The sequence below is a fragment of the Falco naumanni genome, chromosome W (assembly GCF_017639655.2).
Source record: "Falco naumanni isolate bFalNau1 chromosome W, bFalNau1.pat, whole genome shotgun sequence".
In the NCBI taxonomy this organism is placed as follows: Eukaryota; Metazoa; Chordata; class Aves; order Falconiformes; family Falconidae; genus Falco; species Falco naumanni.
In genome coordinates this window covers 7201927-7228924 of record NC_054079.1, presented here as the reverse complement: position 1 = coordinate 7228924, position 26998 = coordinate 7201927, and the positions used below count along the sequence as shown (strand labels likewise).

The 26998-nt window shown below is 39.8% G+C and overlaps 1 protein-coding gene across 5 annotated transcripts; it reads left to right on the top strand.

Moving 5' to 3' along the window:
* Nucleotides 1-1131: 1131 nt before the first annotated feature.
* Nucleotides 1132-26619, top strand: LOC121080679 (AN1-type zinc finger protein 5-like). Of its 5 annotated transcripts, none has more exons than XM_040578821.1 (7): nucleotides 1140-3575; nucleotides 8872-9029; nucleotides 9414-9525; nucleotides 9660-9845; nucleotides 10311-10408; nucleotides 24372-24497; nucleotides 24714-26619. In XM_040578821.1, the coding sequence occupies exons 2-7, from the start codon at nucleotides 8879-8881 to the stop codon at nucleotides 24860-24862; spliced, it is 822 nt and encodes a 273-aa protein (XP_040434755.1). In that variant the 5' UTR covers nucleotides 1140-3575; nucleotides 8872-8878; the 3' UTR covers nucleotides 24863-26619. The 5 variants fall into 5 exon arrangements, with proteins under 5 accessions (XP_040434757.1, XP_040434755.1, XP_040434754.1 ...); XM_040578820.1 differs by having other exon boundaries at nucleotides 1140-3980; XM_040578818.1 differs by having other exon boundaries at nucleotides 1141-3678.
* The last annotated feature ends 379 nt before the right edge of the window (nucleotides 26620-26998 follow it).

Below are 26998 nucleotides of genomic sequence, written 5' to 3'. Positions count from 1 at the left end.
GATGTCCAACCCGGACAATGGTAACATATGTCCTCGGTCCTTTAAAAATTCCTCTACACTCAGTCTTCTCTTCTCCAGGCTTAACAGGCCCAACTCTCTCAGCCTTTCCTCATAAGGGAAATGCTCCAGTCCCCTAATCATCTTCATAGCCCTCCACTGGACCCTCTGCAGCAGTTCCCTGACTCTCTTGAATTGGGGAGCCCAGAACTGGACACAGTACGCCAGATGAGGCCTCACCAGGGCAGAGTAGAGGGGGAGGATAACCTCCCTCCACCTGCTGGCCATGCTCCTCCTAATGCACCCCAGGATACCATTGGCTTTCTCTGGCACACTGCTGGCTCATGGGCAACTAGTTGTCCACCAGGACTCCCGGGTCCTTCTCCACAGAGCTGCCCTCCAGAAGGTCAGCCCCTAGCCTGTACTGGTGTAGGACAAGGCCTCAAGGACAAGAGTCCAAGTACTGATAGCCTGATGAATAGAGACTTGTTAGAACTCATAGGGCACAAGCCCTGGGAACAAAGGAACAAGCTAACTGCAGACCCCTGAGCCGTTACAGTTGAGGAGGCAACCAGACGGACAGAGAAACAAGTAGCCAGATAAGGGAACGAATGGCGCCGATATGTAATCAAGAAAGCCACGTAGAAAGAAACTCCCTAACTTTGGAATAGAAATTATTGCTATGTCAAGATAAACTAATAAGTTCCTATTGTTCTAACGGTGTGCCTTAAATATCAACCAATCAGTGGTTTTTACGCTTAAGATTTAACCAATCAGTGTGTAATATGTAGAAGGTAGAAACGTATATAATTGTAAGAAAATCACTAATAAATGGACATTTGCTTGCATCAAGCTGCGTCCCGTCTCTTCATTCGCTGCATACTGGTACACGGGGATGTTCCTCCCTAGGTGCAGGACTCTACACTTGCCTTTGTTGAACTTCATTAGGTTCCTCTCTGCCCAACTCTCTGGCCTGTCTAGGTCTCGCTGAATGGCAGCACAGCCTTCTGGTGTATCAGCCACTCCTCCCAGTTTTGTATCATCTGCAAACTTGCTGAGGGCACACTCTGTCCCTTCATCCAGGTCAGTAATGAATAAGTTGAACAGGACTGGACCCAGTATTTACCCCTGGGGAACACCGCTAGCTACAGGCCTCCAGCTAGACTCTGTGCCGCTGATCACAACCCTCTGAACTCTGCCATTCAGAGTTAAACCACAACAGTGCCCTATACTTCTGCAGAGTTCACTGTCCATCAGCAGAGTATAATTCCATTTACCTAAAAGTTTTATCTGTCTCTGATAGAAGCTTTTGGGTCCCAGGAGACATCCCTCTGACAAACAAGGAAAGAGATCAGCTCTAGAAGGCATGTCAGGCAAAAAGAGTTTTTCCTAATGATTTCAGTGGTATACTTCCCGTAAAGCCATACCTTCCAATTCTCGCTGTTTTCTTCAGATTAAATGGTTTAAAAAACCCCATAAATATATTCCCCAATAAACTGTAGCCTCAGAAAATCAATAGTATATGGTAGAAACTTCATTTAAGGAAAACTGAATTATCTAGACAATTTATCTAAAGCAGCTTTGAATTTTACAGATCATCTGTTCCTAAGATACATGTATTCATGTAAGCATGGTATATTTACCTTCTATTTCTTAGAAATACTACCTTACAAATATTTTAATTGCCTTTATTATGACAAAGTAATAATTCTCCTATACCTACTAACTGTTTTGAAACTATAAACTACCCTGTGCTGTTCCCAGAGTGAGCAAGAAGCCTGAAATAACAAGCTTTATTCTTTCCTTTCATTTCTTTTTCCTCTTCCCATACTCTTGCACCCATAGAAGGCTTGCACACCCTTCTAACTTAACTCCCTCTCTCCACAGTGATGTAACCTTTGTGTCTCTCTTACCTATCTAGGTCAGTGTTAGATCCTCTGAAGACATAGTTTTATTGACATCCAATAGACACAAAGTCTGATCTAAAGTTTGGACATGCAAAAATATATATAAATATTTAATCTTGAGGTTCAGTGAACCACAAATTTGCAAATCTGAATGCATCGGTATTTCAAGTTTACCCTATGTTTATAGGTAATCACAACCAATAAAGTCTGTGAGAAAGACAGCAAACCTTCAGGTAGACCACAGAACAAAGAGATTTTATCCCATATACAACAAATCCCTTCCAGTCTCAATTGTGTGGAAAACATGTGTTTCAATCTGATATCTTTGTATACTATAGAGATTTCTTTGCTTTTAGTAAATACAGTTTATAAACACTCATAATTCAAGAATTTTAAATCAGTAAAAATCACAAGAAATAGAATTTCTTTATACTATAATCTCAGAAAAAAATCCACCATCAAGCACAGAATTATCCAATTTCTTTTATAACTAACTTACTGCAGACAACTCATTAAGTCAGATAACCTATTAAAAAAAAAAAGTAGCCAACTAGTGCTTTAATAGTTGTTTAGGTATAAAAGTGTAAATTTACAATAGCCAATGAATCCAGAATATAGCTACAAAGGGAGTGCGAGGTTAAAAAAAATAAATGGCTGCTTGTGATGGATGCACCCACTCTGAATGAATGAACAGGACTTTGATTCAGGCATCACTGACAAGTAGGCCTGACTGAAATCATCTTTGATGTGCAGACCTTGAGTCTAGATCACACCTTATGAGGAGCTAACAGTACCAGCCTGAGCTGGGACTAGACAAAACTAAAACTTCTACAGCTTGCACTCCAGCACATACACCAAAGGGGGGTTTGACTACAAGTCAACCATTTTATGCTATAAATATCTGTAGCCCCCCAAAGCCCATTGAGCTCTTCTGTACAGCAGCAGGCTGCACAATAGCAATCTCCCCCTCAAGCAGATACATCTCTTAAGGCTACTCCTCAAGGTTGAGAGACTCCTTACCCAATATCTGATATCTACGAGGTAAACATTTTAAATTAGAACTAAAAGTACATTGTATGCTCGCAACACATATATATACATCTATAGCTTAATTATTGGAAGTGTAAATAGTAGAGTGTTTGACCACTGTCTAAATCATCATCCATCTGCTGTCTAAATTATCATTTAAACAATCATTTAAATAATTTTCAATCAGTGTTTAATTACCATTCAATTATTGCTTAATCACCATTTGATCACTATTTAATTTTGATTCAGCCATCGATTAACTATCATTTGATCATCCTTTAATAATAATTAAAACTCATTTAGTTAACCCCATAACGATGACTTCTCTTAATAATTCACCTGTGACACTGCTGCACGTGCAAGTTCAAACAGAAACATTCATTAGGGGTGGAGGTGTCTGCTATTAGGGTAAATGAAGGGGGAGAGGGGGAGGGAGCGGGCACGCAGAGCTTTGTTTCCTTTATTTCCTTGCGCGTAGTTCTATCCTGCTCCTGTAGGCGGGGTGAAGCCACGCGAGACAGTCGTCGCTGCTCTGGATTCGGCTCTTTCCGCTTCTCCACCCCTCCGGGGGGGCAGGAGACGTTCTCTGACTACGCGCGGAGTCTCAGTTCCTGTAAAGCCCTCAGTCTCGGGGAGGAGGAGGTTGGTGACTCTGCAAGCGATGGCGGCAGTACTGTGAGCCATCTCGCGCGTGCCTTGTCCATTTTTCCCTCCTCCCTAGCCGCCTCCGCGTGGGAGCGCGCGGGTATGTAGGTCTCGGCAGCAGTCAAGAGGAGGCAGAACTGATGCGAGCAGACCGACGGGTTCGGGTCTCTCCTTATTCCGCCGTTCTTCCTTGATTCTTTCTCTTTCTTGCGTCTTCCTTTCGTCCTTCTGCGCGTCTCGCTCTGTGCTGCTGCCGTAGAAGGAAGAGGTGGTAGCACTGCTAGTTTTGTGCCCCACGCCCTCTTACCCTTCGCTCTCCAAGAAACAGTCTGGAGCTACCTGCAGTGTCTCCGACGTCGGTCGTGGGGTTTCTCGCTCTGTCCGCCCCCTCCCTAGGAGCAGGTACGCGGGCGCTGAGGGGCGGCTGGGGGGGGTGCGGGCCCAGTTGCCGAGTGGGGGCGGGGCGGGGGAGGCACTCCAACAACACGCACTTGGGCCTCCCTGCGGCGTTTCCGCTGTATTCTATGAGGCGAGGGGTGGCAGGGTGTCTCTTGTCTCCTCTGGCGGACTTCTTCCTCTCGCTCTCTGACGCGGCGGGTGCTACGAAGGGAGGCTGCGGGCAGGGCTGCCGCGCACCCCGCTCCCCTCTTAGTGGGGCAGACAAAGGGAGCGAGATGATGCTTCCTCAGCCCTCGCTGGAAGAGGGGCGGTGGGGAATGAGGGTTGCTGCGCGGCACCCAGTGCGAACATGAATCAGGGATTTGAGAGAGGCCCTGACGCTGTGGGGAGTGCCGCGGGCTCTATGTTTCCGGCTTGGCACCCCCTCCTTCCTCCTCCACCCCCCGCTTCGTAGCCTAGCAGCCTCCGAGTCTTTTGTGTTCCGGTGTCTTCGGGGGTGGTGGAGAGAAGGCGACTGAAACGTACCGCGCTTTGAGCACTTGGCAATGCCTGCCTTTTTTGTCTTACTCATGGAGGTGGATTTCTTATTGGGAAATGTCCGGTTTTGATCTGTATTCTTCGCATTTACTTTGTCTTTTTGTTTCACCTAGAGCATTGTTAGAGAGGCGTATACCTGAAACATCCTTACTATTTGTTTGATTTCTGTTTTTTTTTTTTGGTGGACCGTTTTCTAGCTGAGGATATTCAGATAAATAAGTATTTATTCAGCCAGTTTAGCTCCATCTCTGACTCAATTTTAAATCAATAATAAAACTTTGGAATTAGTTTATATTTGTGTTCCCTTTATTATATTAAGTTTTAGGATAACTTTAAGTGCATTTATTATGCACTTCATGTAGTGCATAAGCGTTAGGATTCAGTTGTAGCTTATTGGAAGCGTGCTCTGTGCAAAAAAAGACCTTGGTTACATTGATCATTCCAATAATCTAAATATTTGCCGTTATTAAGTTGACTATGCCTCAGGTTAGTTGTAATTTGGAACTAAAAAGATGTCTTAGTTATGCGACTTTGTTAACTTTAACGATAATTAAATTTTTATGTTTCCCTTTTACTTTAGCTGAGTAAATTTCCTAGTAACTGAAGATCAGTGACATAAATTACTGTTTAAGTTAACACGCTGAATAAAATGGCTCTTTTTTTTTTTTAATATTGGGAGGTCAGGGTTAAACAAGGATATCTTTGAGGGTTAAGACTTCTTCGAAGCTTTTGGGGGTAGAAGAGATCTTTATAATTTTTTGTAACCACCCAACCAAAAGGTTGAGGAATGTATTTGTAAGACTGTGAGAGAGTAATCATCTTGCATCTCTGATCATAGCTAGATATGAAAATGTCTGTTTGAGGTGACTACCTTGTGATGATGCGTTTTCTTGATTGAATTTAAGTATCTGCACTCCCTTTTCTTCTAGAAAAGAAGCTGTAGTCATGTTAATCGCACTTCATGTTTTCCTCTTACGGTTGGTGTATGCTTGGCTGCTTCAGTTCTGTGGGTTGGAGTTGGTAGTCTTCAGAGATATAAATAGAAGCTGATTTTAGAGGCCCCTGTTGACAGGATTTTGTGTCTGTGCCTTTAGCTTAGTGCCTTTCACACTGCAGCCTTGTAACAGGAGGAAGCTAATGTGTTCACCTATGTGATCCAAGTTTGAGAGAAGTTCAGGAGAGCAGATATGTGATGGTATTGGCTAGTTTTCCAGGGAAATAGAACTGAATTTCTAAGGCTTTAGCTAGTTATTGATCTTGTTAGAAAACCTCATAGGGAAGAATTGGAGGAGTCTAATCTGTGTCTTCTGAAACTTTACTTTCACTGTTGGTTCAAAAGATTAAATGGTGTATTTTAATGTCCTGGTTAGCAGGTTAAATTCTGGAAAGTGTATTATAACCTAGTGAGATGATACCTAGACCTGGAGTGTGAAAAAGCATGGTTTCTTAAGCATTGGATAACAGCTTGATTTTTCAATTAGGGGCATGTATTTCAAGAAGTGAAAGACTGTGCTGACAAAGGAGCCATGAAGAGTCTAGTTTGTAATATGTTAATACTAGCATTAATACCTAAAGCTAAACTTAGTAAGTGGTAAAACAGTGCTAATTTGAAAGCAGAGCAAGTCAATTGAGATAGCATTCTTGATAGTGCTTTGAACATACCTGCATAATAAGGGCAGAAGTACAGTATTTATTTGTATTATAATAACATAGAGCTACAATGACATGAGAACATTTTTAGGTCTTAAATTTTTCTGTTGAGTCTGTTGACTTAGTGTATGGCTGTAAACTGCCATAGAGGTATATCAGAATAAATGTAAGTTCACTTCGTAGTACTGAAACAAAGGTATAAATTGTTGAAGTCCTGTGACCGCCAGCAGGCAAGCAGATTAATTTTACTCTTCTGCTTTTGATTTACTTTGATCCCAGATGTTTAGATTAGCTAGACAAATGCTGCTGTCAATTAGTTGTCATACTGTTGAGATATATGGTTACAGCTTGTAGTGTGGCTTTTTTCAAGCTATGAAAAGTATTTCTTAATACATTAGAGTTAATTAGCATTTGGTATGTATTTCTCATAAGCCTCAGCAGACAAATATCCCTTATCCTCTTAGAGGAAGGCAGTAATCTAGTTTTCACTAAAATGTCTCCAAGTGCCATAGGCAGTACTTCCACTAAATCTAAATTTTTGGAGCACAAACACAATATTATTCTTGTCTTCAATTTGTAGTAGATAGCTTGATTACTATATTCTGGTTTTATTGCCATTGGGAACTAAAGAGTTGGTGATGATACCAGGTTTTCTGCTAGCTTTGTTTTGCAGATTAACTACCAGTGAAGGTAAAGTATTTATATTCGTAACTTTTGTAGTTGATGGCAGAGATGAGGGTTAGCATTATCTACCTTTGGGAGGTACAAAAGTCTGCCTATATCTTTAAGACAAAAGATTTAACTGGCTTTTTGGAAGTGCGTAGGCTGCGTAAATGAATGTATTTGACAGTCCATAATTGTTTTATTTTTCTTGGATGAGTAAAATCTGGTCTAAGCTTATTTCAGAAATGCTTTTTGATCATCTGTTTTGAGGGCCTGTTGTATCCATGTTGTTGCCATCTAATAGTATTGGGCTTCATATACAATTTAAGCAGAGTTAAAGGTCTTGTTATGGAAACTTCTAAAGATATAAAATACAGCTTTGAAATGACTTGCCCATGCTTCAGTGGATTTTTTTTTAACATGTTGAAAAAGTATGAACTGCTAATAATGGGATTAATATCAGAATGAGGCAAGATCAACATTACTGAAAGTGGAGTTCATTCTTTTGGAGACAGCACAGCTTATCTTTGTAATCAGAATTGTTTAGTAGACCCAAACTTAGTCTTTCTTATTCTATCCATCTAGCTGTGGAGGTTTTTTTCTACCCTGTAAGTGCTCAAAGGTTGGTATATAAAGCTGTTGTTGGCTGTTAAATTCTATTTTGTTGTAACCTGCATGCACAGCATGGTGTCTGACAAATATATTACTTCTCAGTATTACTATGTGTATTGGGCTTGTGTGGCAAGGTTTTGGAAGTGGGTGGGCGGCAGCTCACAGGAGTGGTTTCTGTAAGAAGCTGCTAGAAGTTTCCCCTATGTCAGATAATGCCAATGTCAGCTGGCACCAGGACAGACCTGCTGCTGACCAAAGCTGAGCCATTCAGCAACGGTGGTAGTGCCTCTGTGATAACATATCTAAGGGAAAAACACTGCTGTGCAACAGCAGCCAGAAGAGAAGAGTGAGAAACAACTCTGCAGACACAGAGGTCAATGAAGGAGGGGGAAGAGGTGCTCTAGGTGCTGGAGCAGAGACTTCTCTGCAGCCTGTGGTAAAGACCATAGTGAGGCAGGCTGTCCCCCTGCAGTCCATGGAGGTTAACAGTAGAGCAGATATCCACCTGCAGCATGTGGAGGATCCCACGCCAGGGCAGGTGGATGTGCCTGAAGGAGGCTATGACCCTGTGGAGAGCCCATGCTGGAGCAGGCTTCTGGTGAGACCTGTGACCTCATGGAGAGAGAAGGCCATGCTGGGGCAGGCTTGTTGGCAGGACTTGTGACCCTGTGGGGGATCCATGCTGGAGCAGTATGTTCCTGAAAGACTGTGCCCTGTGGAAAGGACCCATGCTGGAGCAGTGTGAACTGTAGTTTGTGGGAAGGACCCATGTTGGAGAAGTTCATGGAGGACTGTCTCCCATGCAAGGGACCTCATGCTGGAGCAGGGGAAGAGTGCGAAGGGGAAGGAGCAACAGAGATGTGATGAACTAATCAGATGAACCCCCATTCCCTGTACCCCTGTGCTGCTTGGGATGAGGAGATAGAGAATTTGGGAGTGAAGTTGAGTCTGGGAAGAAGGGAAGGATGGGAGGAAGGTGATTTTAAGATTTGGTTTTATTTCTCATGTTTCTACTCTGATTGGTAATAAAGTAAATTAATTTTCCCCCAAGTCGAGTCTGTTTTGCCTATGATGTTAATTGCTGAGTGATCTCTCCCTGTCCTTATCTTGACCCATGAACCTTTCATCATATTTTTCTCTCCCTGTTCTATTCAGGAAGGAGAGTTAATAGAGCAGCTTGGTGGGCACCTGGCATCCAGCCAAGGTCAACACACTACACTGATAATGCTTTTTACTTCTCGGTGGTTATTAATGATGTTACTTATCAATACAATAGAGCTATTAAATTATATCTTAACTTTCATATAGCCATCTTTAAAAAAGCAAACATCCCTTTTTGTGGGCAATGTAAGCAGACCTGCTTTAATTCTTTAACTCTGTAATAGTTTGGTGAAACATCAGTTCCTAATGTAGTTTTTGGTTTTATTTACAGCATTGAAATGGCTCAGGAGGCAAACCAGACCCCAGGGCCCATGCTGTGTAGTACAGGATGTGGATTTTATGGAAATCCTAGGACAAATGGGATGTGTTCCATTTGCTACAAAGAGCATCTTCAGCGACAGCAGAATAGTGGTAGAATCAGCCCAATGGGTAAGGGTTTGAGTCTTTTTTTTGTCTAGGTGATGAGGAGAATTGCAGAATGTATTTCAGGAGATCTTCCAATAGCTGCATACTAAAACTATGAATACCAAAGGGAATAATACTTAAATCACTGTAAAAATAAAAATGCATTTTTGTGTAACATATTCTTGCCCACTTGGTGTTGAGCCTTAATTTGCATTTCTACTTGCCTTCTGCTATAATTATTCTTACACAGTCCCTGTATTTTGGTCATTAACAATACAGTTTGTCTTTAAGGAGATGCAGTAGAATGATGAATGATTGGAAATGGTTTATAACTGTATACAAAACTACTTGACTAACTTGTACCCTGTAACTTGCTTATAATTAACTTCTCAAATTTCTGTTATATAGGGACAGCTAGTGGTTCAAACAGTCCTACCTCAGACTCTGCATCTGTACAGAGAACAGACACTAGTTTAAACAACTGTGACAGTACTGCTAGTAGCACACCTGAAAAAACAAGGTAAGATTATAGAATCATTTAGATTGCAAAAGACCTTAAAATCCTAGACTCCAACTGTTAACCTAACACTGCCAAGTCCACCACTAAACCATGTCCCTAAGTGTCATGTCTACATGTCTCTTAAATACCTCCAGGGATGGTGACTCAACTGCTTCCCTGGGCAGCCTGTTCCAATGCTTGACAAGACTTTTGGTGAAGAAATTTTTCCTAATATCCAGTTTAAACCTCCCCTGGCAAAACTTGAGGCTACTTCCTCTTGTCCTATCACTTGATACTTGGATGAAGAGACTGATACCCACCCCACTACAACCTCCTTTCAGGTAGTTGTAGAGAGTGATAAGCCTCCTTTTTCTCCAGGCTAAACAACCCCAGTTCCCTCAGATGCTCCTCATAAGACTTGTTCTCTAGATCCTTTACCAGATGAAGGTATTATTTTGAGGTTTGAATGATCTGGGAGTGTATAGCAAGTTAAAGTAACATTGCAGTAACCTTGCCCTATTACAGTGAGTTTTTGCAAAGGAAAAAGGGACAGTGCTTTTTTGAAACTTTGGAAATGAGAACTAATTAACATTTGGTCTTGGACTACTGCAATTAAAAGGACATTTCTGGATTATCTGGGGAAATATTTGCTGCAGATTGTCTAGTTTATTCTAAGGAAGAGAGATAGAAGTACAGGTCAGGAATGTGTATCAATAACAACTGATCAGGTAGTCTATTGATGTATTTTGGTGGTTTAAGCTCTTATGAACTCAAAACTAATTACCCATTTCACTGTATGTAAACAGAAATGTGCCTGTTGCCGCTTTGCCTGTAATGCAGCAAATGACAGAAATGAGCATTTCAAGAGAGGAAAAAGTATCACCGAAAAAAAAGACCAAGCCAGGTATGTTTGCAGAGTAACACTGGGTACAACTGACTTCACAGAAGCTGACTATTTATTTTCCTTAAGTAGGCATATCCTTCAAGTGATGACCTTGAGGAACTGTTAATTATGGATGCTTCTTGAGTATTAGTACCCTTAGAATCAAGAAAAATGACTAGCACTGGAATAGTTTTCAGACACATGTTCAATTTCAGTAGATAACTTGATATTTGAAGAGTGTTTTGACTATCAAACCTTCATTTTTAAAAGACACTCCAGTTGTATCTAGGTGCAAGATGTTAAATTTTGAAGTCAATGTTGATTTCTATATAAAAACTAGCAATACAGTTCCTGCTGACTCATGGCAATCAAAATGGTTTGTTGCATCTGAAGAACAGAGTTCTTAAATTCTATTCTTCAGAAGCATGAAAGTGGGGGAGAAGGGAATACTTGATTTTAAAATGCTAACAAATACTGCTAAAGGTTCTTGGACTAATTGAGTAATCAGTAGATCTAACCAAAATATTATGTGGATATAGAATACTTACGGCATTAATTGTTTAGTGAGAATATTCAGTTTAAAAGTTTTACTCCTGTTCAGGAAGGTTGTACCTGTAGTATTTAAACTTTGAAGTGTAAAATATTTCTTTGTGTGAGGTGGGGAGAGATTGCTTCCCTAACTACTAGTGAGTGATTGAATTAATGTTTTATTATATAGCAGTTTATTCAAATGGGTATCTTAATGTACTTGTTTGATATCTATAGGTATTGACACTTAAAACTGTTTCGGAACTGTTAAAATTAAAACATTAAAAGCTGATGTTTAATACGAAAATCTCTTCACTACAACTGAAGATAAAATGATTTTTTTTTTAACGTCAGAGTTAAAAATTCCAGAAGGTACTGCTCAGCACTATATAGATGCATCTTTGTCAATAAGACTGCTGTTATAGCTGACAGTTAATTGCTCAGTGTTTGTACACAGGTTTTACTATTTTGTCATCTTAAGTTAAAATTGTGACTTGAACTAAATTACAATTGTTTTTACTATATTTTTTTTTCATTATGTACAGACAGGAGATTTTTACATGTTTCGGTTTCTTGTAACATATTATCTGAAGAGGCTTATTGTATGTAACTTAGAAATGTATACTTTGTTACAGTATTTATAAACTCATATTGTCTTGTTATGAATTGCTACCTGAAAAAGTGACAGGCAGGAAAGAAATACATAAAATAGTAGCAGTGGTCAAATAATAGCTGAATTTTTGTCTTACTAAAACTGCCAATAAGGATTTGTCACTTTGCCAACTGTAAAGGTCAATCTTATGTTTGACACTATCCATTTTCTCATAACAAGGCAAATAAATGGTAGTGTCACGCAGCATTATTGACTAGAATGGGGGGAAAAAATACCTAAAAGCAACTCAAGATTATTATTTTACAGGTTGAAACCAGTAAAAGCTCTGTTAAAGCTTGTGTAGAGATGCCCTGGTTTCAGCTGGGATGAAGTTAACTTTCTTCTTAGTAGCTGGTACAGTGCTGTGTTTTGGCTCTGATGTGAGAACAATCTTTATAATGCACTGATGTTTTTAGTTGTTGCTGGGTAATGTTTATGCTAAGTCAAGGACTTTTTGTGCCCCTCCAGCCCTCTGGCTGGCAAGGCCTGAGAAATCAAAAACTGGGAGGGGACACAGCCAGGTCAGCCAAAGAGGTATTCCATACCATGGGACGTCATGCTTGGTATATGAACTTGGAGGGTTAGTTGGGGCCTGGGGATCGTTGCTTGGGGACTGGCTGGGCATCAGTCAGCGGGTGGTGACAGTTGTACTATGCATAACTTGTTTTCCTTTCTCCCTTTTCCTTTGGATTTTATTCTTTTCCAATGTTTCCATTATAACTGTTATTATTGTTGTGATTGTGTTTTGGTTTTTTTTTTTGTTTAAATTATTAAATAGTTCTTATCTCAACCCTTGAGTTTTACATTCCTTTCTGATTCTCCTCCCCACCCTGCTGGGTGGGGGGAGTGAGCAAGTGGCTGCATGGTGCTTTGTTGCCAGCTGGGGTTAAATCACGACAAGAGATAATTGGGAAAACTACCATGGAATTTAAATGTTTGGAAAAAACCAACTTCTATAACAAAATTGTCTTTCTTTGTACATATCCATAAATTCTTGAAACAGTCTTCAGCTGTTCTAAAAGTAGAAGTTCATCAAGTTGGGGGTAGATTTTAGACAGCATAGAACAGTGTCCTTATACACTATTCTTAGATTACAAAGGGTTTATTGGACATTTAAGATATACCAAGTGTTTGCTTTATTCACTAGTACATTGATCTGGTAAATGTCTTGCAGTCAAGAAAAGCTGGCCTCAACTCTTTATAAATCCCTATTGTGTTTGGGGTAGTCCCATTTTTTTTTTCTTTTGCTTTTCCAGCAGCATCCAGTCATGTGTTGGCCTCTTGAGGAGGAGCTGAAACAATAGTAGATAATTCATGTCACTTCATAACAAAGAGATTACTTTCTATGAGATGTAATTCTTTAAGATAGTCTGTCACAACAGTCTTTTTATTAGCAACATTTAGTTTTATTTGTTGTCTTGCCCTGGCAATTGAATTTCATAACTGTCTATCAGATGGTAGGTCAGGAACAAACATAACCTTCAAGCAAAGTATGTCTCCTTTTTTTTGTCTTCAGTACTCTGAAGGTTTTCTCGTCTGCAAGTCAGTAAGTTCTAAATAGTTAGATCTGGACAATTGTCTTTTAAGTCTGTGGACTAAAAGTATATTGTCTTGCTTTTGAGACTTAAACATCTGAATCTAGAAGGTTCTGAAGCTGAGAAAAATAAAACTTTACAGGTTTGTTGAGGTTGTAACCTGGGTTCTCATTCAGAGCTAATCAAGTCTGAAGGCAATTAACTGTATCTTAGCATTTGAAAGAAGAAAGGTATGACGGATGTAACTGGCCTAGTCAGTTGTAATTTAGATGTCTAATATGCTATATTTTGTTGTAACTTGCAATTTCTTAGTTTAACTTTGCTGTAGTTCTGTAATTGAATGGTGGCATGTGTTCAATCCAGTTGCTTATCTGATGAACTGTTCACAAGTCAGTGGAATAAAGACCTTTATATCAAAAACTCTTGTTCATACTTGGGTATTAATTATATCATGCATTTTATAGGCTTTTGATATACTTATAAACTTATTAAGGATTGAGTTCTAGTCCAGTTTTGGGCAAAGTCAGGATATACCTCAAGCAGTCTAGAGATATTGTTCATATTTATGTTTTTTATGTTGATTTACAGGAATTAAATGCAAAAATACCTCTTATCTAACTCCTTTACTTTCCTTGTGTTGATTATTACATCAGAGCAATACCATTACCAAGTTGGTGAGGCATAGTTGAGGTCTTTAAGAAACCTGTTTTGTTTTAGCAGGTTTAAGCGGCAATAAAAGATCCATGCAAAAGAGCTGACTTACATATTGAGCACTAAACTCAAACTGTTCTGAAAACAAGTATGTTTAAATAGTCATTGAGTAGATGTTCCTGGTTGAAACAATTCTGACATGGAACTAATAATCTCTTAAGTCTTGAAGCTGTCTATCTTTAAAAATATAAGACTGAGAACCCAACTGTTGGTCCTGTACTTGTTGCTGATAGGATGCTATTGTATCTTGAGTGATGTGCAACAGACATTGTCTTGATGGTAACTAAATTAAGCCATATTTCAGTGTGATACTTAAACAGGGGTATCTGTTATATTGAAGTAAGAGTAAAAATATTTGATGTGCTTGTCAGTTGTTGGGCATGTGGGAGGTTAGTTATGTGCTGCAGAATAGTTTTATCCTAGTTCTTTGGCATCAAATTTAAAAATGCAATTTATTCTTTAGCTTTTTATCATGGGCACCTAGATCAGCATATCAATTGAAGTTTCTAAAGAATAAAATATTCTCAAGCTTGATAAAGCATAACAAATACTATCCATCTTATTTTCACACATTTGCACATCTTAATGTGCAGTGTAAGGATTACATAAATATGTGGTATAGTTTTCAATTCTGGTACTGCAGAAGTGCAGTATGTTTTTCTGATGACTTTTGGGTGCTTTTTGTCCATTACCTTTATTCCTTTTTCTGTTTTAATTTTTCCATGGTGGGAGTTGAGAATTACCTTCATGTAAAAGTAGTTAGAATGCTTAAAACAAGATAAATTTTTTTTTTGTGCTCTCAAGCATTTAACTCTTTACTGGCATGCTTACTGCTTCCCTAGTATTGGGGAAGTTAATGCAGCTTGTTAAACTGTTAGGGTCCTATTTTGGATAATTTGTTTGGGTATAGAGATTGCTTTAAATATGAGGAGGTGTAGTGGGTTGACCTTGGCTGACTGCCAGATGCCCTCAGAACTCAGCTGTTCTTTCACTCCTCAACAGGACAGGATTAAAAAAAATAAAATGGAAAAGGTCATGGATTGAGGTAAGGACAGGGAGATTGCTTACCAGTTGCTGTCACAGGCAAAACAGACTCAACTGGGGGAAAATGAATTAAATTTATTGCTAATTAAAAAGAGTGTGGGATGGTAAGAAACAAAGAGAAAACTAAAAATTCCCTTCCCCCCTTCCCAGCTCAACTTCACTCCTTTATTTCAGACTCTTCTACCTCCTCGCTCTAGTCCAAGTGATACAGGGGGAATGGAGGGTTGCAGTCAGTTCATAACAGTTCCTCTCTGCTGTTACTTCTTCCTTGCACTTTTTCCCTGCTCTGTATCCTGTGGGAGGGACCCATGCTAGTCCTTCATGAACTGCTCCAGCTGTATTGGTTTATGTAAGGGAAAACCACTGTCAGTTCTGAAAGTCTAGTTATTACTTTTCAAGCCACAGTGACTGAGACTTTTGAAATACTTTGGGATCAGAGTAGCATTGTTCTTCCTGTTAGTAGGACCTTTCTATGTATAGGTTGAATGGCTGTCATGCATCAAGCTTGTGGCTTACTTCCAATCATCAGACCTTGCTGTTTCCCCTCTGTCTGCTTTAAAGATGCATTGTATTTTTTTAGACTGAGTGAAGTAAATCTTTCCAAATTTACAATGCAACACTAGTGGCTTTTTTCAGGCACTTGTACTAGGACTATGTTGGTCCTAATCCTAGCAGAATTATGATCATAGACTAGTTGGGGTTGGAAGAGACCTTATAAATGTCATCTAGTCCAACCCCCTTACAATGAGCAGGGACATTTTCAACTAGATCAGGTTGCTCAGAGCCTTGTCCAGCCTGACTTTGAATGTTTCCTGGAAGGGAGCATCTACATAATCTCTGGGCAACCTGTTCCAGAATCTCACCCTCATTTAAAAAAAAACTAATAAAATAATCTTCCTTGAGACTAGATACAATCTACTCTCTTTTTAGTTTAAAACAGTTGCCTTTTGTCCTGTCACTACAGGCCCTAGCAAAAAGTCTGTCCCCATCTTTCTTATAAGCCCCTTTTCTATATTGAAAGGCTGCAATAAGGTCTCCCTGGAGCTGCGGCGAATGAAGAGACGGGACGCAGCGTGATGCAAGCAAATGTCAATTTATTGTACAGAAGCAAGAGTTTATATACACTTTCAGAAGCTGCGCGTTTTAAAAAGATTGGTTCTTGAGGCTAAGCATTGCATACTAGGCAGTCCCCGATTGGTGGTTAACTACCATCAATTAACCACAAGGTGTTACCTTTCCTTGGCGCCATCCGTCTCCCACTCCCCTATGCTCTGTAAAGATGTCTCATCATGTTAATTGTTGTCTAGACAAGCTCGAGCACATTCCCCTCAGCTAACTGATTGCCATGCATGGTCCTAGTTTCCAGCCCGCTCCTGCATCTCCCCCTTCCTGTTGCACAAAAGAACCTTTGAAACCGAACGAGTAAAAACAAGGGATAAGTAATAGGACAAATAAAGCAACTAAGACATCTTATCAATGTCAAAATAACTCACTGTCTCTGTTCTGTACAATTTTACAATTTCCCCTTATTGTTTTTGAGCAGCTACTACCAGGTTTTTCATGTTCTGCAGGGCCCTTGCAAACATGACAGCAACCAAGGCAAGAGCAAACAAACAATACTGCCAATTGAGTGAATGGATGCCAAAATGGCTGACATTTTCTCAGATTTTGATAACGTGTTCCTGCAATGGGGCACCTAAAATCCACGCAGCGCATACCATCAACATCCTCACAGCCATGTCCTTGAACCAACAACAAAAAGCAGTGGCAATTTTGACTCACATTCTTAACTGCCTACCAAACAAGGTGATTTAACTCTTTAATGCTTTCCCTGCTTTTACTCCGGATAAGAGAAGAACCGCTGCGACACATTCCCATCATAGCCTCCTACTACATTAGCATCTACAGAAAGACAATTATCGACACTCAAAGTGTAAACAATATCATCTTCTTTTGGATTGACATTATACATAGGTGGAAAGGCACACCAAACAAGAACTGGTTCAGTCAAAAAGTTTGAAACATAGCATGCCTTCTCTGAACATACCTCTGGGGTCATTCCCTTCATTCCCTCTCTTTTTTTATGCAAATAGAGACACTTTACCATAACAGAGAAGCCCATATTTACATCTCTGAGCCAGGACACAAACCGCAGCTGTATGCTCCACCAGGCTCAGGGCAGAAATCATTCATGTAGTTACATAGCTATATATCTCTACAAGCATGCAGACACCTATTAAACACTAGATAACCATGTTTATCTTTCCTATTCTCCTTCACAATACCTAGCTGTTCTCTCATCTCTTGTTAGGTCAAATATTCTCCAGTTTCCTCTCCTGTATATCTCTTCAGACATTCTCTATCCTCTTTTTTGCTTGTTAATTGCGAGGAGGCAAAGGGTGTGTGTAGCTGGGTGACCATGACCTGCTTTATGTTACAATCAACTAAACACTGAATACAGGGGAAAAAAAGCATGGGAGACATAAGGCAAACATCACTAAGGTGGTTAAAGATAATTATAATAAATCCTGTAATACTTTTGAGTCATGGCCCAAAGTTTCCCAGCCGTGAGAAGAGACCAAAGGCATCCTGCCCCTGGCTCTGTTGCAGATCTTTGTTTTAAGGCTTTTGAGTTTTGGATACTTTTGTAAATTAATTCACAGTGGTCACTCAGATTCACGTAACACATCCTATCAAAGTCTTCACACTTGTGTCCCTGTGCTAATATTAAAAATCAATAGAAACTCGGTTCTGTAGCAACATATGATGGACAGAATCAGCATCTGTTAATAAGCCAGAAAAAAAAGAACAGTATTTGTAGTATTGCTTTGTTTAGCAAGCTAGCAGCCTAATTTACTAAGCAAGTTAAAAGCGTGTACTATTCTTACAGAAGAGATTAGAGAAGCAAAAGTCTGTTATGCTGCATTCCAGAACTCAGCCTGAGAATTACAGTCTGCTGTGAGTTCTGCGTTACAATCATTTGACACATGTTGGGGTTGCGATTGTGAAAGTTGCCCATTTACAATTTTCATTGGCATTATCACAGCTAGTTGTTTTAAAAGCATCCCTTGAGCTTCCTGATGTTCGACTTGTTGCAAAATATTCTGAAGCCAATCAATCAAGTTAGTATTAAAGTTAGTGACTCTCTAGGACCCTGCAAGACTGTGGCAAGACTCCCGCATCCGGACTGCCTTAATAGCCATCTCATTCATTTGCAAACAGTTGTCCCTGGGATACCTTGCCTGAGTCACAGAATCGGCACAACTAATTTTCTCCAGCCAACTGCTCATAGTTAACAGCAATTCCCCGATTAAGGTTTTCAATCAAGGCCACTACACATAGCTCACAAAAATCAAATAACCACATCATATACTGTATCAGTTAGTACCATACAAAGCAATAACTTCCAATCATGCAGTGTGAGCGTACAAGGCTCTGCCATCACTTCAAGAAGGGACATAGCAAATGTATTATGAATCCTCCCTTCCCGCACTGCTTTGCTTAACCCTTTAACAGCTTCGTATTGCACAGGCTGCCACTCTCGAGGTTGATTTGTCTGACAAAATACTGAACATGCCATAGCGACTCCCAAAACCCATCACTTAAATGTTTCCCACTTGCATTCCTGTCACCAATCCCTCAGACTCCCTTTCACCCTCCCCAAAATACAATCAATGCATCAGGAGAGACAAGGGGGTGGGGGAAAGGTCTACCTCCTTTTCCAGATCTATAGGACCTGGACCAAAAGGTTTATCAGTGTCAATAAAATCATTGTCCGAGTTGTCCTGTTCCCGTGCTTGCTCCTGTGTTGTGAGAGTCGCTGCAATCAGTGACAGAAGCTTTGGGGGCAGAGGAGGTGTGGACGGAATTGCCATCACTGACGGTGTGTTGAGAAGAGTCGTGCTGTCGATGGAATTTACAGCTTCCTCTGGTTTAGCACCATTAGTAGAATTAGTCCACACTTGGCAAAGAGTAGTCAGAATTTGCCACCAAGATGTTAAATGCATTCCCGACACGGAGTTCCCCTCCGTGGCAGCATCATACAATTGGCTGCTGTATGTACACACTTTCATTCTTTCAAAGTCTCTAAAGTTTCTTGGCTGCTCACCTGTCTCGATGAATACAGGTGTTATCCTCGGGGTTTAGGTTGTCCGCCTGGTCCAGACAGCAAGACGATCGTTCAGCCAATCCGTCTCCTCCGGAACACAGCCCTCTTCCATGAGCTGTCTTTTTTCCGTCCTTATTCTTCCAAGGCTTCGGAACACCACCATAGGGGTCACCATTTGAGGAAACTGAGGCACGGACTCCCTGATCTGACTAGAAGACCCTTCATGAGTCCATATACGTCTCTTTCTGGGGACCAAGCCTGATTCCCCATTACAGATTTCCCACAGCTCACCTCTCAACTCCGGAGGGATTTCTGGCCGGCTCCTGCTTCCTTTCAGCAGATCATTCAAAGTTCTGTGGGATTCGCTGCATGTCGCTCAGATAGGCGATTCGAGAGCCCTTCACGTGAGATACTTAAACGTATCACGTCGGGGTCACCAATTTGCGGCGAATGAAGAGACGGGACGCAGCTTGATGCAAGCAAATGTCAATTTATTGTACAGAAGCACTAGTTTATATATACTTTCAGAAGCTGCGCATTTTAAACAGATTGGTTCTTGAAGCTAAGCCTTGCATACTAGGCAATCCCTGATTGGTGGTTAACTACCATCAATTAACCACAAGGTGTTACCTTTCCTTGGCGCCATCCTTGGCGCCATCCATCTCCCACTCCCGTGTGCTCTGTAAAGATGTCTCATCATGTTAATTGTTGTCTAGACAAGCTCGAGCACATTCCCCTCAGCTAACTGATTGCCACGCATGGTCCTAGTTTCCAGCCCGCTCCTGCATGGAGCCTTCTCTTCTCCAGGCTGAACAACCCCAACTCTCTCAGCCTGTCTTCATAGGAGAGGTGCCCCAGCCCTCTGATCACTTTTGTGGCCCTCCTCTGGACCTGCTCCAACAAGTCCATGCCTGCCTTGTCTTCTAGGACCCCAGAGCTAGATTCAGTACTCCAGGTGGGGTTTCATGTGAGCAGAGTAGAGGGGGAGGCTTGCCTCTCTTGACTTGCTAGCTATTCTTTGTATGTAGCCCAGGATACATTTGGCTTTCTGGGCTGTAAGTGCATATTGCTGGTTCATGTCCAACTTTTTATCCACCAGTACTCCCAAGTCCTTCTTGGCAGGGTTACTCTCAATCAATATCTTCTACTTGGCCTTGTTGAACCTAATGAGGTTCACATGGGCCCACTTCTTATGCTTGTCCAGATGGCATCCCCTGTGCCTGTTTTGTTCCTGATAGTACTGCATTTTACAATGCCTGTGGCTTAACTTATTGTCTTTTATTAATAATTAAAAAATAATGCCCAGTTCTAAAAACTTATTTTGTTCCCAAGTTCTTCAGCCTTGTAGCAGGAGAACTGGTCTCATAAAATTGAAGTGAAACAAAGCTAATCTGGTAACCTGAGCTGATGGTTGGCAAGAGAAATTACCATGGTGATGGAGACTACGTGCCAACAAGAACTCTGTTAAGGTGATAAAGCATGTGTGCACATAACAATAACAACCATATTCCTAATATTGTTTCAGCTTTTGTCTATTGATTTAATTCCTGATGATTAACATGGTATGATTTCTGGTATTAAATGAATTTAATATATTGAATGGCATTGTAGTTGCCCAGTTAATTTGGCTTGTATGCTAGAGGGAGCTTCTTGTGATGACCAGTTTTCAGGATAGTATCTGATGAATTTGGCTGCTAATGTCATGCCAGAAAAACTAAAACTTATAGTATTTCATTTGAGCCACGATTTGAAAAAGGGAGTTTTGTTTTCATGTGTGAGTTTTAGTTAAAGGGTGTTGTCCCTATTCTAGCTATTAATCAGAAGCTACTGAGGACTTCATTATTAAGACTAATGCCAGCACAGTTAGAGCTATTAATAAAAGTGGGAAGATACTTCCTCTCTGCAGGTGTTGCCTGTTTAGAGTAATAAACTGAACACTTGAATACTGGTTTAGTGGGCCCTGCACAATCTCCTTGTATTGGGACCTTTTAATTGCCCATTTCTGCACATTATCTGCTTTTCCTTTTTGGAATATATTTTAGTTGTGGGAGAAGGATCCTGTTTGGCAGCTCTTTTGAGAAATGGGCCTTTACACTTGGGATTATCGTGTTCTAGTTCCCATGTTGTTGGTTGTGGCAGTGAACGCTTCTCAGTGTTTATATGGAGGAGTAAGAGGTACATTTGTAGAAGTTGGTAACATTTTCCCTTGGATTAATTTTTAATTTTTGTTTTATGACACAATGATCTACTAGACTACCTTTTTGCCTTGATGGTTCAGTGAGCTCAGGTCAGATCACTGCTGTACTTGAACTGCTTCTTGTGAGGCTTGTCCTCCACTGGTTCAGGTGGTTTCTGCTATAGTCATTCCTATAACATGAAACTCAAATCATGGGTTACAACAGTTTAAAGGTATATCCATTATAATCTCTACCCTGACCCCTTTTTACCAGGCCATAGGGCTTAACATTGCAATAAACCCCTTGCCCCTGCTCAGACTTGGATTTAACCACAGACTGCAGTCCCTTAGGGTTGTACCTGCTCCAAGTGGAGTCTTATCTATGAGCCACAGTCTCTCCAGGGGTATACCTGCTGTGGCATAGACTTAACCACAGCCACAGTTGCTTTGAGGTGCACCTGCTCCAGCACAGCCTTCTCCATAGGCCACAATGCTGTTAGATATACCTGCTCCAGTGTGTCTTTACACTCAGCCACACTCTTTTCAGGTCTACCTGCTGTGTTGTGGACTTATATCCACAGCCACAGATGCTTCAAGGTGTACTTTCTCCAGTGTGGACTTATCCTTGGGCCATAATACCTTCAGAGGTAGACCTGCCGTGGCACAGACATACTCACAGCCGAATGCTTCAGGGTGTCCTACTCCCATGTGGACTCATCCACAGGTCACAATCCCTTTGACTTGACTTCCCATGGAGTTCCAGCCTGTTCAGAACAGCAGCAATGCCCTGGCCATCTGCCAGCCCACATGCATTGCCATCGCTGTTTACAAAATGTTCCCAGACACAGCAGAGTAAGATAAGCAGTGAAGTGGTACAGCAAGCAGTGAAAGCAAAAAGCAGCCACTAACAAGCACTAGACTCTAATATATTGTGAGGCAAGCACAGGAGCCTGCCAAGTAATATTTAAACCGTAATTACGGCTATAAATTTGATCTAGCACGTTCAAGATAATGACACATTTGACTGGAACCCTTCAAGCCCCTTTTGGGTCCCAAAAAGGCCTGTTGTGGATTAACCCTGGTAGGTAGCTGAACAGCACACTGCTGCTAGCTTGCTCCCCCAGAGCGGGATGGGGGAGAGAATCAGAAGGTTCCCTTTTTTTGGTCTGCCATGGCTTATAACTAGTGTCTTATTTTAAACAGACTGGGAATATAAAAAATCTGAAAGGAGTTTGACTATGCTTCTTGGTTTGGGAGATGTTTAATCAATTTCTTAATGCTGTAGATAATGCCTGTCCGCTAAGGTGTGTGGTATCAGACAGGCTTACACTGTGGTGTCAGTATTTTCTAACCTGATTTTTTTTTCTCCGCAGGCTCTCAACTAGATTATCTGATACTGAATGCTTTCCTTGGGGTTTAAAGACAAGTTTAAAAGATTACATCTATTAATCTAGAAAATATTAATTGTCAAGACAAAGGAATTGCCTTTTTAAACTAAACAGCTGTGGAAACTACTCTGAAAAGTATTAGTAACAGTAATGATTTTAGTTCTGTACCTTTTGCTTTTTACCAGTAGCATGCTTAAATATGGAAAAAAAGTATCGTATATCTAAGACTGAATGGTATCATTAGCCTCAGACTTGGCAAAATAGTGTTCACACCAAACTCTTCATGCTCTCTAGAAAAATCTATAGAATGTATAAAAAATAAAATTGTTGTTCCTTAGGACTGTTATAGTTATAATATTGTAGAAGAAAATATTGTTTTCCTGTATAAAACTTCTTTGGTACAAGCACTGAAAGTTCCTAGTTACCTCTGAAAGTTTGTCACTTTTGAATTTTATTTACAATCTGGAACATGGACCACTGACTGGAGGTGCTCTCAACTTCTACAGTGAATTGTGAAATGGGACTTGGATCTGTGAGGTCTTGTGTTAGTGATAATAGGCATATGAACATAATTAAAAAGTTAAGGGAGGAGGTATTAATAGTAAAGATAATAAAATATTAACTATAAGGGGTTCATGATGTCTGGAAAAATCCATTTTTTACAGAATACAATGCTTATTGATCCAAAAGGTTCTCAACTAAGAAATCCTGTTTGTGTATATAAAGTTGGCTACAAATTAGTCCTTTAAGCCTATGTTCTCAATCATTAGTCCTGGAATGTATTATATAGTTTGCTCACTATCTTTTTTTTTTTTTTTTAAAAAAAAAAAAAAAAACAAAACAAACCCAATAGATATAATCATGCAACTGAGTGTCCAGGAAAACTGAACAGGAATAGACTCCTTGGGTTGTATGTGTTAACATTGTTATATGAACATACCTCCCTTGACTTTCCTCTACTAATTTGAGTATTAAAAGGATTTTAATCAATTGTTTTTAAAATCAATTTTTCAAAGAAAACAGATCCACAGAAGTTCACAGAAGGACCCACTTTTATCCTGCAGAGAACTTGAGTAAAATGTGACAAATTTGACCAAAAGTGTTCATGACAAAGGCAATTGAAAAAGTGATTTTGACTCTACCTGCTTGATCATTAAGGTTGCATATAGTACAAGGATACAGATATCCAATGTAAATATGTACTTTTTTTTCTTTAAATTACTGAAAAAAGTGTCTGAAACGAGGGCTCTTTTGAGCTGCATGGTTTGTACTGGCATGTTTGGTGTATCACAGAACCAGTGGTTTGAATCTCAAGAATGTTAGCTGCTCTGGTTGACTGAGGTTTTAGATCATCTGACTTTGCAAGTATAGTGGCAGAGTAACTTGGTGCTATGATAAAAAAGCACTACTTTAAATGTCATTTGTTTATAAAATATGTTCCTACTGACTATTTTCCACAAGTACCCCCTCTGTTCAACAACTTTAACTGACAATGATATTATTGTTTTAGATTAATTTAAACTAGATAATATGACTTTTAATGTTGTATGTACATGGAACTTCTGGAATGCTTTCCAAGCCTTTACACCTAATATGGGTGTATACAGTTGATAACGCTAGGTATTCTGTATTTTCTAGATGATGGAGCAGTGGGGAAAACTTTATCTTTCTGTAGAGATAAAAGGGAAGCTAACAGAATGCCTATTCTACTTAGTACTTCAGACAAACTTCAGGGTCTTAGTAGAGGCAAATTAACTGTTAATACAAGCATGCTACTGAGTGGCTAGTGAAGTCAAGAAAAAGGAAAAAATTAACCTTTGTTTCTCTTGCTTGCTTTAACAGTTGTTACTCAACCAAGCCCATCAGTTTCTCAACCTAGTATTTCACAGAGTGAAGAGAAAGGTTCTGAACTGCCTAAACCAAAGAACAATAGATGTTTCATGTGCAGAAAGAAGGTTGGCCTTACGGGTATGAGAGCACTTTGTCAATATTGAACAGATCTATATGACTAGTTGCCTCTTACTAGATTAAATTTGTTGAAATATCCATAGTCATTAATGTTCGTTTCGCTTATTCTGTTTGTTAAAGTAGATGCAAAATACCCCCATTGTACTGGGTAAGCCCTTATAGCTTGCTTAAGTCTGAAGCTTCCTAGTAATGTTGCTACTACTTTTCTTTGTACAGGATTTGATTGCAGGTGTGGAAACTTATTTTGTGGACTTCACCGTTATTCTGACAAGCATAACTGCCCATATGATTACAAAGCAGAAGCTGCAGCAAAAATCAGGAAAGAAAATCCAGTTGTGGTGGCGGAAAAAATCCAGAGAATATAAACTAGCCTACTTGTGAAAAGACTGACTTGTTTTATTTTAATATACCCTCGGAAAGTGTTAAAGAGCAGATGCATGGCCATTTTCCTTTGTTCTCTAGAGTTTTAATTTTAGCTTTGTTTGTCTTTATGACACTTCAGAATGTTTGAGTGTTTGTTACAGGCAGAATTGGATAGATACAGCCCTTAAAAATGTGTATGTTCTCCTCAGAATGTGACTGGATGATCAGAACCTGCACAGGAATACACATGCATAGAAGACAGGCTCTAGTTTACATGTGCTGAACAGATGCATACTATCTGCATGTTTGCAGCAATTGGCCTTTTGAGATGTTCAAGGTATATGACACCAACCAAAGATTATATGCCTGTTTGGGAGAAGGATATGTCAGAAAGGTTGGTGGGTTTGCTCCTATAATTTAAAATTTTGTTCTACTTCTAGTTTCCACACTGTTATTTTTCAGCAGAATGTAAGCTACCTTCCAGTAAAATGAGTGGTGGTGTCATAGTTAATAAAAAGTCTTTTAACAATTGCAATGGGAAAGATGGAAAAAAACAGATATATATGAAAGAAAACTATTTTGGAACAATTATGTTAACTTTAGAGTCATAACAATAGTTTCCCAAAGGAAATGTCCTGTCAGAAATTTAAGAACTGGCTCGCAACAGTTGTCTGATTTTTCTTGCAAAGCTAAAAATGTTGTGTAGCACAGTATTGTGCTAAGATTGATTTATAACACAAAAGCTTAGTGTGTGGTGTTTTGGACATACCACAGCAGCTCTGTCCAGTGACAAGTGCATCTGTAAGTTGCAGAAGTATTGAAGCAGTTTATTAATGTCCTTATTAAATTCAGTGTGTTCTGAGTTAAAAAGGCTATTAGGAGCTTTTTAAATGAAAAAAAAATTAAATGTAATAATTGCATGTGCAACAACTGTTGGGTATGGAAAACCATACCCAACATGACTCCTATAGACTTAAATGGGAGCTGGAACCACTCTTGGAGGGCTGCTTTTTCACTTCTAATTGTACTTGGGTGTAGGACTAGTGTTCTTGGGTGTATTGCATGGGCTCAGTTATCTACAGCTTTGTATAATAACTAGAAAGGGCAGTATAGTTCACTGATGCTTGTCTGGTAATATCACTTCTGTGTTATAATGGAAGGGGTTTTTGTGATGTATGAAACTTGTGGGTTTTTTTTATATAATCAAGTATAGTGTAGACTAGTATTATAGTAATGCCTCTTATCTGTAAGTAGCTGTATATGTACACGAGATGCTACTTCTGACTTTTATTGCAGTGTTCAGTCCTTAAGTTTTTTTTGCTACTAAAAGCATTGGGCTTTTGCTTTAATTTTGTTCTTCCAATTTAGGTATCAGATAACATGTACAGATAGTTTATACTTGGATATTGCACATAATCACACTATCCAGCATCTATGCTCTGTATTATATAAATAATAAAAATCATGTACAGAAGGAAATACTTTTTGTGATAGCTCATTGGTTTTGCTTATTGCTGTAACTTGGAAGTGGCCCTGTAGAGGTTGGGGGTACAAAGCTTGTACTAGGTTTGTATAGATGTTTTTTCCTTAAACCTAATGTCCTTGTTTCTTATTTTGACATACCAACTTGTTTAAGATTCTTTGTTGAGGTCCGAAACGTGAACAGCTGGAATACAGGTAACTACTTGATGACCAAAGATGTTGGCAAACAACAATGTGCTTAAAGGGAATGAAGGAAATATTAGCAGTAAACTTTAAATATTTGTGGTTTGTCGTGTGTTTTTGTTTGGATTTTTGGTGTTGGTTTTCGGGTTTTTTTTTTTCTCCTTTTGGCTATGGAAGTTATTTCCAGTGGATCTGTTTTAATACAGCCAGTATACAGACTACAGTGTTTTGTTCAAATTTTTGCCAGCAGGCCTGGGCAGAGTTGTCTGGGTCTGTATCCAAATATGGATGTCACATATGCCAGACACACTTCCCAAGGAAAAACAAAAGTACAGAGCGCACAGCACATATTGACTTTGGAAGAAGCCATCTTCACTGACGAATAAAAATTGTTTATCAGAAACACATGTATCCTGTCAGTCAGCTAGTACTAACACTCAAGGAATAAGTTGTTATTGCTACCACTATATATA